Source organism: Eurypyga helias, unplaced genomic scaffold (assembly GCF_000690775.1).
Source record: "Eurypyga helias isolate BGI_N326 unplaced genomic scaffold, ASM69077v1 scaffold35663, whole genome shotgun sequence".
In the NCBI taxonomy this organism is placed as follows: domain Eukaryota; kingdom Metazoa; phylum Chordata; class Aves; order Eurypygiformes; family Eurypygidae; genus Eurypyga; species Eurypyga helias.
Window position 1 is genome coordinate 4,005 of NW_010243765.1, and position 10,916 is coordinate 14,920.

Genomic DNA, 10,916 nt, shown 5'->3' on the forward strand with positions numbered 1-10,916 from the left:
GAAGTGCTCAAGGCCAGGCTGGATGAGGCTTGGAGCAACCTGGTCTAGTGGAAGGTGTCCCTGCCCATGGCAGGGGGCTTGGAACTGGATGGGCTTTAAGGTCCCTTCCAACCCAAACCATCCTGTGATTCTATGACTTCAGCTGCATACCCTCCGTCTTTCTGTGCTAAGCTAGCCCAGAACAGAAAAAATAGGCTGAAAAATTGCAAATGAAGCTTCCTTCTAGCATTTGGAAAGTAAACCCTCAATCTTTATGAGCAGGAAGCTTGAGTAAAGGTTTAGGAAACTGCAGTTGTGAGTACAGCCACATGTCTATCCTTTCCTACGGATACAAGATGTTTGTTACGGTTCAAAGCCACCTCAGTGAAACGGTACGTTGGACGTCCGTGATGCGACCAAAGTGATGCAGCTTGCTGAGCTACTAGAGAAACCCTGAGCCCCAACAGTGTTAGGTATCGAGTCAGTACCTAAAGCGGTACAAGCTCAAATCAACAGCAGTTACACTGAGTTTGCAGGAGTGCAAACCAGACTTCAGAATTCCAGGTAATGGAAAATCAGAAAGCCTGTGACAGAGCTGAGGCTAGATTCCAAGTGAATGGTTCAGCGCTGCTGTGCCATTCACTCCTTGTTCCAAGCACATCATGTTGTATGGGCTGGGTATGTGTGGCTGCACTTCAGAAAGGGACAAAGTCTACGCTAAGTTTATTATCTCCAGTATGAAGTCACAGTCCTCGGCAGGAGGGAATGTCTGGAACTGGCTGGGATGCTGTGCCTCTGTTGGAATAAACAGGCAACAACAGAGTAGACCTGAACATAAAACTCAACATGGAGCTGAAATATCCTAGACAAGTAGTAATAAATCAGCTTCCTTGTACTGCTGAGCCATTTGCTCACGCAGTGCTTCGAAGGCAGTGGGACTGTCGGTGTTCCAGGTGGAGGACAGCAACGCAGTAACTGCACCAGCCCACAGGGAGGGATAACATGGAACTAACATGCTGCTTCCTCTTTATTGCTCCAGGGGTTGTGTCTACAACTGGTACCAAATGGAGGAAAACCACCCAGGAACACTCTTGTCTTACACTTCTGTTATATATGAGGTTGGAAATTTTCAACCCCTCATCTTTCACCATTTTATCTGGAGTTTCTGTCCTCTTTCTGCAGGAAGCATTTCTTGAAAAATGCCTCTTTTTATACTGGAAAGGTCAAAAACCTGAAAAAAACTCCCCTGTGACCACCGGACTCAAGAAACAAGAGTCATCAGTGAGTTCCGAAAGTAGCCACACACATAGAGAGCTCCTGCACATGCATTCCGGGGAGTTTTACAGTTCAAAATCTTTGAAGACCTGAGCCTTGGACTGTGTTCCTTCAGAGACATAGGAAAAAAATGCAGTAGAGGAGGCAGGTACCAGCAGGGGGGGATAGTGGCTCTCCCAAAAGGAAATTCTGAGCTCAGAGGTCAGCATCCTTACCATTTCTCTCACCTACGTATGTCTTTATGGTGTTTGAACTGCCCTTTCCTTTGCTCCCACCTGGGCATCCAGAAGAGAAGGAGGATTTCAAGTTCCTAAGGCTCTTATTTTTCTCTTAGTTCCTCAACAGAAAAAGATCGGTATTCCTGCATTCCACACCTGGGCTCCCTGTGTATGAGGGAGCATCTGGAAACGATAAACAGTAAAACAGTCACCCAGTTCCACCCAGCAGGAAGAAGTGGTCTGGCTTCACCTCTGCCAGGCCAGCTGGCCAGCGGATGCTATTATCATAGTCTGGAACCTGCGGAAGTGCCTCACAGAGGCACTGAAAACACAAGAGAGAGGTCAAAACTATAGGAAAACCTTCAGGAATGTGGGAGATATAGTGTGTATCTGAGATGCCATGAAGTCTGGACAGAATCATAGAATCATAGAATGGTTTGGGTTGGAAGGGACCTTAAAGATCATCTAGTTCCAACCCCCCTGCCATGGGCAGGGACACCTTCCACTAGACCAGGTTGCTCAAAGCCACACCCAGCCTGGCCTTGAAGACAGGATTTCTTTATGATTATAATTTCTTTATGATCCGTTTCAGACTAGCCTCTGCCATTTGATTCAGTTTGCTCTGGAAGGTTGTGGCCCTGCAAGGAAATAGGATGAGAATTTGCATCCCCAGCTCTCACTAGATCCTTGGCAGAGGATGGAGCCCAAAATTTCTCTGCAAGTACAACAGTGTGATCCCATAGCTAAGGTCCTAGAAGGCTCAAGCCCAGCAAGATGTGAAAGTAAATCCTTTTTGGCTTTTTTGGTGACATTTTATGCCTGAGGAGGAGCCTGAGAGGGCACCAAGCCAGAAAAGGAGCAGAGAAATGACAGAGCAGCAACACACGCTCAGTAAAACATCGGATGGATGTGAGTGACAAGCATGTATTTGTGATGCCAAGTCACTGCAGCAGTCAGATAGATTAAAACACGGGGAAACTGAGGCTTGTCTGACAGCGGGGTTTGTCAGCCCTGGGAATATAAATAAGTGCTCTGTCTGCAAACAAAGCAAGTGCAGCCCGGGGTAGCAGCTGCGGCGCCTCAGTCTGTTTCTGAGATTCCCCAGAGTCCCCAGAGCAGTGAGAGAGCAATTTTAGCCCTTCAGGCATTGGATACTTAGCCTGTGCTAGGAGAGCATTTTTGTGACTTGGGGGGCTTTCTGTGCTGTGGCTGACAGAAAACGTAAAGAAATGAAACGCGGGAGTGTTGGTGGTAGGGCAAGCAGAGAGTTCCCAGTCAGGACAGTGCTGTCAGTCAGCCTTCCCGTCTACACAGGCAAACCTTGTGCATTTGCAAGTCATGCTGTTGCTGTAGAACCAGCGTCCTTTGCTCCTCCGCCTTCAAAAGCAGCTCTTTGTCCTCCTGGAGGGCGTGAGTAGTGCGCAGCTCTCGGATCAGTTCCAGCCGCTTCTCCTTCCCTTCAAACATCTTTAAAATAGTTAAGCAACCACGCATATGAAACGGGGAATACAGATCAACATGTTTTGCCAGCAGAGCACACCCTTTTTATCCAAGTTGCAAGGTCAGCTGTTTCCAAGACCTAGTTCTCTGTAACGAATTTGTGGCCACACTCAAACAAACACTACAGCTGTCAGGTAAATCTTGCCTAAACCCTGCTGCATAGAAGCTGAAAGTTGAGACCTTCTGCTGTTGAGTATAGATGAATCCTTGCTACTTTATTATACATATATATGTTTGTTTGTTAATTCTGTTTGGCTTCACCCAGAGCTCAAACCACTGGAATGCGGAACGGCAAAACCAGTGTCAGGTGAAAAGGGCAATAGCCTTCTGGATATCCTGTTACCTCAGCCTCAAAGCTTCCCAGGGTGAGCATTGCCCCTTTTCCTCAGTCCAGGGTTAGATGTCTCCTGTTTCAACACCTACTCTTCTCTGACCTTCGTTTCGAGGGAGTCCAGCAACAGCTCACAGCAATAAACTGGTGGGGAGGTGGTTGAAACCGCTGCTGTCCCCGTTACAGGGTTATGTGGCCCAGCCCTTCCCTGACACTGTCTTATTTTCATTCACCCTCTCGTCCAACAGGACTTCCAACAGCAACAAATGATCACTCAACCCTACTCACATCATTCTCTGAGTCATATATTAATAATCCTGTAGCAGCTGGAGGAGATTCCTAAAATTATGGGACATTTCATAATGTGAAATTCAGCGGTCCTGCAGTGGCATCAAACACCCTTTTCATAGATCACCGCAGAACGGGAGAAGACTTGGGAAGTCTGTACTCCACCTCAAGCCACTTCCACAGCGTTGCATTGTTTGCTACAGCTCAGTCTCCCACGTGGGAACACTCCACAAACCTTGAGTAGTTAGTGCAAGAAAGATTATCAATTCTATTCTCAGCAGGCACGAAAACAGACCAGCTGCACTGGTCTGACACAAAGTGATAGACTGGCTTAATTTTATATTAAGGCATGGCAGTTATTTTATCTAGACCCACTTCTGCTCCACTGGAAGCAGACTCAGATGGGGCCTGTACTTGGTGGAAATCATCTGAGGTGCAGCTCGCCGTCACAGGAAACTGGAAAGACGGTGTGAAATACAAGCCGTCCTGCTGGCATGTTGGGGGTTTCTTGTGCCTGGATCTTGGCATAATCAAGGCAAATTTTGTACTCACGTTCCAGGGCTAACTGAAAATTTGCCATTTGAACCTTTCTGCTATGAAGCATCTAATTAAACAGCTGAGTGTAGGGGATGGCAGGAACAAGGAGACACTCACAGACGGGTGTAAGAACCTAGAAGTTCCTGTAAGAAATTTGGGCTGGAGAGCAAAGACTCCAGCCCTGAAGGACTCCAGATAACATACAGGAGGATATGCTGCAAATATCCTCATTACCCTTGATGAGTGCTGTGGAAGAAAGATTGCAAACACACTTTCAATCATTCCCACCATCATTCGGAAGAGACCCATAAACAAAGAGGCAGAGGATACCATGTTCTGAACAGCCCTGCCTCGCAGCAACTTCTGCAGACAAATCACTGCCAGTTCTGTTTCCTCTTCCTCCTGCTGCAAAATCCCCACACAATAATGAGTTATTTCTTGGGAGGCTGGGGTTTCCATAGATTATCTATCTGGCCAGCAAAAAGTCTAACTAGTATCCAGCTTTTTCTCAGCTGTTTCTGAACACCATTCTTATTTCCAGGGAAAGGAGGGTGAGTCAGAATACTACGTACTTCCGTGTTTTACAAGAGATGGGGGAGAAAGGCCATATGATTAGATTCTATTTGAGATTTTGGAGGTCTTTAGAGAGGAGAAACCTAATGATAAGGAGATGTTGATGGAGAAAATTACTGTATGCGTTACAAGTACTATTCGGAGCTCGACTGAATCCAAGTTTGCACCATGAGTGTCAGCTACATTAATTTAACAGGCCAAGACATGAGGGGGATAGAGTTCTTATTGAAGGAGGTGCAGGAGAGCTGTTAACCATAAATAAAGGGATTAAATTAAAAGGGAACGTACATAATTTTTCTTTGGATGTTTATTCCAGTGGTGACCTCAGAATAATCCAATAAATTTAAGACTCAGAAAGTGATAGTTTGGAAGTAAAAGGAATTACATTATATCGTGATTTGTCTGAGAACTTTACTGGCCTAGCATTGTGTGACTGATACCAACTTGGAAGATGGATGATAGTGGAAAAGGGAACCTGACCATAGGAGGGAAAAAAAAAAACCCAAAGGGCTTATTTTAAATTGAGGAAGCATGGCTGGCAGCACTTTTTCTTGCTGGAGGGGGTCTTCCAGTTTGGAATTGACAGTAGCAGCAGGAAGAAGTCCACTGGGTGCCAGGGAAAGATAAAAAGAAATCTAAAAATTGCAAAGAAGTGTTTTTAATAAGGAACCTATGAGGTCTGCATTGAAACGTGGTATTTCAGAAGTGTCAGAAAAACAGGAAAGAGCGTGGGATGAGAGAAGTGGTGTGGGCTTGAATCTTAGTACCTGTTTTTCCTTAGGTGTTGAAGATCAAGTTTTCCGAATGCAAAAGTTAAGCATTCTTGCCTCTCCATACCACTACCCAGGAGGAGAAAGCAGAACTAGCTAAAGGACTGCCTTATGATTTATGTTCTTTTCTCTGGAAAGAAGGGATGAATTTCCAGTCCAGTTAGGGTGAAACTGTACCGTGTCACCAGGCTACAGTGTGAAAGCCCTTCAGGACAGCATTTTGGAAATGGAGATGGCACATACATCTGACAGGTAAGCCTAACTGCTTGGGTTGATGTAAACTAAGATTTGGGTTAAATTTTTGCGGGATGCATTTTTCTGTACTTCTGCTGCTCAGTGGTGCAAACTGTGCCTTAGCAAGGGTAATCATCAACTTCTCCATCTGCCTGCTACAGAACAGCAGGAAAGAATGAGGGGAGATGGAAAGCCTACCATGCCCTGCAGGGAAAAAAACCCCCAGGAATTAAGGATATAGAAGGATCTAGGAGCAGGCTAAAAACTAGAGGGGGCTGGGAGAAAGTGAGACATCAGTGAAGGAATTCAGAGGTGCTCTGTGAGCTTGTTGTGGCTAGTAAGTGCGTAAGAAATGACTAGGGGAGAGGTGTTGAGAAGGCCTGCAGTAGTGTCTCCATTCTCTCCGCTTCCTTTCATAACCCTTGTGGCCCTTGTCACCCGCCTGTCATGCTAGCACACTTTCCTTTTGAGATCCTCAACTCCAGCAGAAAGAGGCTGGTGCACTTTGCAGGCGGTATCTGTGTATGGCAGGGAAGAGGCATTAGCAACAGAGAGGAGCCTTGCTCTCAGTGCTCCTCGCAGCCAGCTGGTAGGAGAAACCTTATGTGGATTCTGCAAGGCAAGAGATGCTAGCGCTGCTCTTCAGTGGCTGAAGTGGCCTGATTTTACAGATGGAGATTCGCTGGAGAGCTCCACTCTTTTATGTGTTTACACATAAAGATACTTGAAAATAAATCAAATGTTGACAGAATTCATTTAGGTGGAATTCTATTGTATTGGAACTCTTTAAAAATATATATATAATCTGTAATCATGCTCAAGAATGACTACAACCAGGGGATAAATCCTTCTGATTTCTTTCCATATTACCTAGAAGTACTTAAAAATCTGCTAAATGGGTAAATCTAAATAGTGTAAATCTACCACTGCAATAAAATGTCCAATATCTAGGAGTTTGTAAAGCTGTGGAAAGGTCTTCCATAGGAGACATTGTTCTTTCTGTCATCTTAAAATAGACTATATAAAACACAGGACATCATACTGCACAAAGGAAGACAGCACAGATGACCTAATAAGGCACTCGTGGTGCCACTCCTGGCACTCTCACGGTGGTGTGACACTCAAATTCACAAGTTTGAATGGTAATTGTGTCTGATTCTTACTACGTCATGAAATGCTGTTAATAAGCAGGCAATCCACTAGGGCAACCACCTATTTGGTATGCTACTTTAAGAAAGGAAGTTGAAGCTGGGGTTTTTTGCAGCATATCACATCCCCCAAGACACGTCATCACTGCTATTTCACTCCCTGCAGAAGAATCATCTTCTGTGAACGGGAGCATGCTCATCCAAGAGTGCATCCTGCATGATGACAAGAGCTTCACTCCAGCGAATCAATGAACTGCATGCTCAGCGCTAAGCACCCAGAGCAGAACGTTGGAAGATACTGAATAAACATAGCAGGATTCTTGCCTTTTTGCTCTCCAAGAACAAGTAAATAACCTCTTTATTTATGTCTTTATAAAATAAAAGTTAGTTAAGGATTTGGCCGAAAGATTTTCAATTCTTCAGCTGCTAGTATCTTTGTAGAATTAAGAGAGACTAAGAGAGTCTTAGATGGCTATTCCTAACACGAATATACACACAAAAAGATAACGCTCCTTTCCTTCCTTCCCTGGGACTTCCTTTAACAACCGTGTAGGAAACAGCCAGGCATCAAGAGATTAAAAAAAAAAAGAAAGTGCTAAAACCAGCCCACTTACAGCTGATGCTTTTTCCAGGGTTGGAGTGAGTGGCCGAGGAACAGGCTTTTCTACTTTTTCAAGGAAATGGAGGGGCTTCTTCGCCTCCTTGCCTTTATTCTTCTTCTCCAGCAGTGCCTGGAATAGGCATACAATTTAATCAGAGAGATTTGGGCTAGATAGCATGACACAGAAAGACCTCTAGATGCTGACTGTCGCTGTTCACACTGACTACAGGGAGCTGAAAGTATTTTGCATTTTGCAGGCTTGTGGCTTCTATTTCTTACTGCACATCGACCCAAAAACTGAATATGGTCAGTAGACGAGGCTGTTGGTTGGTCGGAAGATACTGACGGGAACTTCAAAATCATATGTAAAAAGGAAGCAAGAGTTATTTTACTATATTTACAAGTAAGTCGTGAGCAACTTCATAGGGTGAGTCACCTAAAATTGATCTAAAAATGGTCTGAACTTAATTTGTCATATAATATCTTCCTTGTTTTCCTTTTTTATTTCCCATTTTAAAATAGGAATCTCGTTGAACCATTTAAACACTGACCCATTGCAAGCAGAGGCAGTTGTGTGTTACTTTCCTTATGCAACAACATTAATTATTTTCCTATAGAGGTAAGATTCTTTCAAAACATGAAATACGGGTAGGAATGTCACAATTTAATGTCAGTTTACATATCACTACAGAATAGTTATAACTCTTTGTGTTTACCTATAGGTGCAGTGCTTGTTATTGCGAGTTAGAAACGTTAGGCGGTCAGGAGATTGGATGAAGGGGGGCACTTGAGGAGTGTATTGTTACGGTTCTGGGGCCCTTCCTCAGCGAGATGCCGTTGTACGAGACGCCGTTACTGTGCAGGGTTGAACCGAGCGCCCCAGGACCCCTTCCTTGCAAATTCTGTGTGGAAACACTTTGCTCACCTGCAACAGCCCAGCAGCTCAGCAGCACCCACAGCAACAGTACCCGCAGAGCAAGGGTGAAAGGGAGGCTAACCTGCCCGAGAACTTCCTTCTACAAGAAAACCCACAAGCCCATTACGAGTGGATTTTATCTGGCTCGCAGCTGTGTGGCGGCAGACGCCAAACCTTGTCAGCCAAAGCAGGCTAGGAATGGAAACGCACCACGGCCTGGGCTCTCTCAAGACATGTGCAAACTCTTTAGAGAGCCAAAGTCCTGCCAACTTCCCAATCGCAAGCTACTTAGAGCAAGTTACTCAGATGATCATTTCCAACTGCGTGGCAACGCTTGCCTGCTGTAGGACATCCCGTTTCGGCTTGCAAAGGAATGGGAAGAGAGTATGCACATTTAAAGCTCCTTCAAAATGATAATCCTCCTACTGTACGGGTTGATCCTGCAGTCTTCACCACTGGAAGAACAGATATATTCCAGCAAGGAAAAATGTGCCTTTTTCTTTTCTTTCTCTTTTTCGAGTGCTCAGTGTTTCACTAGGGAGGGAAACCAAAGACAAACTTAGGAAAAAAATCCCATGCTGGATTTCTCTCTCCAGTAACAGGAAATTGATGGCCCTTGCACAGAATTTAACAAGGTTTTGAAACCCCGGTCATCACTACAAAACAAAACTCTTCTTGTTTGCATATTGGATCTGAGTTTTCAGGCCAGGATAATTAATTGCTCCAGAAAAGGAGAGAGGTTTTTAGATGGAGAGGATAAAATGCTTTGTTACCGAAAACTTCTGAAATGGACAGTGTTAATAATGCACAAGTCAGAGCTTACAAACTGCCTGTAAGCCACGTGAAATGGTTATAGCTCAGAACCGTCGAGGGATTTTCTGAACTGTTTCTTGTATTTGATGACCTTGGAGCTCTCCGGCATGAAGATTACAACAGGGCTTGCTATGATTTATAAGGTGTTTTGCATGATGAGGGGGTTGGGGATTGAAAGAAAAAAGACTGCTGTAGTTGTGATCCTTTTGAAAACAATGGCTCCTGTGTTTATCAGTACAATGTCGCATTCATAAGGATTTTTCTAATAAAACCTTAGCCTCCAAAAATATTTCTTGCTAACCAAAATAACAAAATGCAACCAGAATAACCACGTTTAAAGACAGAAAAATCTGCGAGCACTTCTGACAAGATGGGAATGCTTATGAGTGCAGATCTGAGAAATACCGCTGTTTCCAGAAGTGGATTTACGTTTTCATGTCAGCACAGCCTAGTGCCTGCTTCCCTACCTTTACTGAGTCAAAAATGCTCACCGTTGGCTTTCTCGAATATGAGGCTTTAAGTTCTTTAAGAATTTAATGTCAGAGAAGAAAAAGAAAACACTTTTTTTTTCGCCTTGACTGGTTCTGCCTAACTTAACAAGTTACCATTTTTCTAAATAGCGTGACCAGGGCCCAAGAATCGCTGCAAAACACTGTCTTTAAAAAGAAGTGCTATATTTCTGAATGACATACTTCAAACGTTACGGCCTAGATATCACACTCTGATTTTTCTGAGATAGACTACATTACCCTTTTCAGGTAGTCGGTTCAGGGTCATGGTATTGTCTGGTTGGATTGGCCAGCAAAGGAAGGACCACCTAATTCATCTCCCTTCCATTTTCCTGGCAAATGCAGTGAACAGCAAACAGCACCCATGCTTTTGGCCTTGCACTTTAGCTGCTTTGCTAGCTTCTGGTAGAACTCTTGACAGGATAGAGGCTTGATAAACAACTCTCCATCCTTATCTTCTCTGTGATGCTCTCCTTTTCAGAAGACGCTAGGTATATTTTATTGTCATGTACAGCACAGAGTATACCAGTCATGTTTCTCTGTCTTCCTTTTTGCCCACGAAGGAGGAAGGTGAGACCATGGCGGACTGACTGACTACTCATTTTGCAATGCAGCATGGCTGCTGCATCTTGGCTGAGCGAGACAAGCTCTCAGAGCTTGCCTGAGCATGAGCCAACTAACACGATGTTGGAGATCTGTTCTTGATGAAATAACTGCTTGAACAGGTTTTCCTACACTTTGAAGTTGGCAGAGATTTTCTCCCGAGACATTCTTGGCCCCTCTACTTCTCCACCTCCTTCCAGTAAACAGATAAAAGAAAACAGACATGATGGGAGTTGCACTTAATGCTGAGGTGAGAGATTCCTTTTCTGACATCATCTTGATCCAGCACTTTGAAACTGCCTGACACTTCGCCTGCTTTGAGTCACCAGAGCACACAGGGTCAGCCGAAAGTCACACATTGTTCTGCACTGGGAGTTCTCCTAGCAGCTCCTCTGTTCCTTGGTGTATCCTCTCACCTAGTTGAATTTCTTTCCTACAGTAATTAGCTGTATGATTATGCAATCTCCTTAATGCCTCAGATTTTCACACAAGGCTGTCTGTATAATGGCTCACTCACATTCCTTAAAGCACTGTCACCTGCGCTGGCTAGCAGCTAGTTTTTCTTGCCTTTCTACAGACCCGATTTATGATACAGATAATTGTTTTTACCGTAAATCCTGG

At 44.4% G+C, this 10,916-nt stretch overlaps 1 protein-coding gene across 1 annotated transcript in view; it reads right to left on the reverse strand.

The window, feature by feature from the left end:
• MAATS1 (MYCBP-associated, testis expressed 1) overlaps positions 1 to 10,916 on the reverse strand; it is a gene marked incomplete at both ends in the record, with an annotated part of 21,959 nt that overhangs the window by 3,504 nt on the left and 7,539 nt on the right. Inside the window, 3 exons of the mRNA XM_010149545.1 lie at positions 2,793 to 2,939; positions 4,459 to 4,530; positions 7,468 to 7,584. Coding sequence (XP_010147847.1) covers positions 2,793 to 2,939; positions 4,459 to 4,530; positions 7,468 to 7,584 — 336 coding nt within the window. The remainder of the gene's footprint in view (positions 1 to 2,792; positions 2,940 to 4,458; positions 4,531 to 7,467; positions 7,585 to 10,916) is intronic.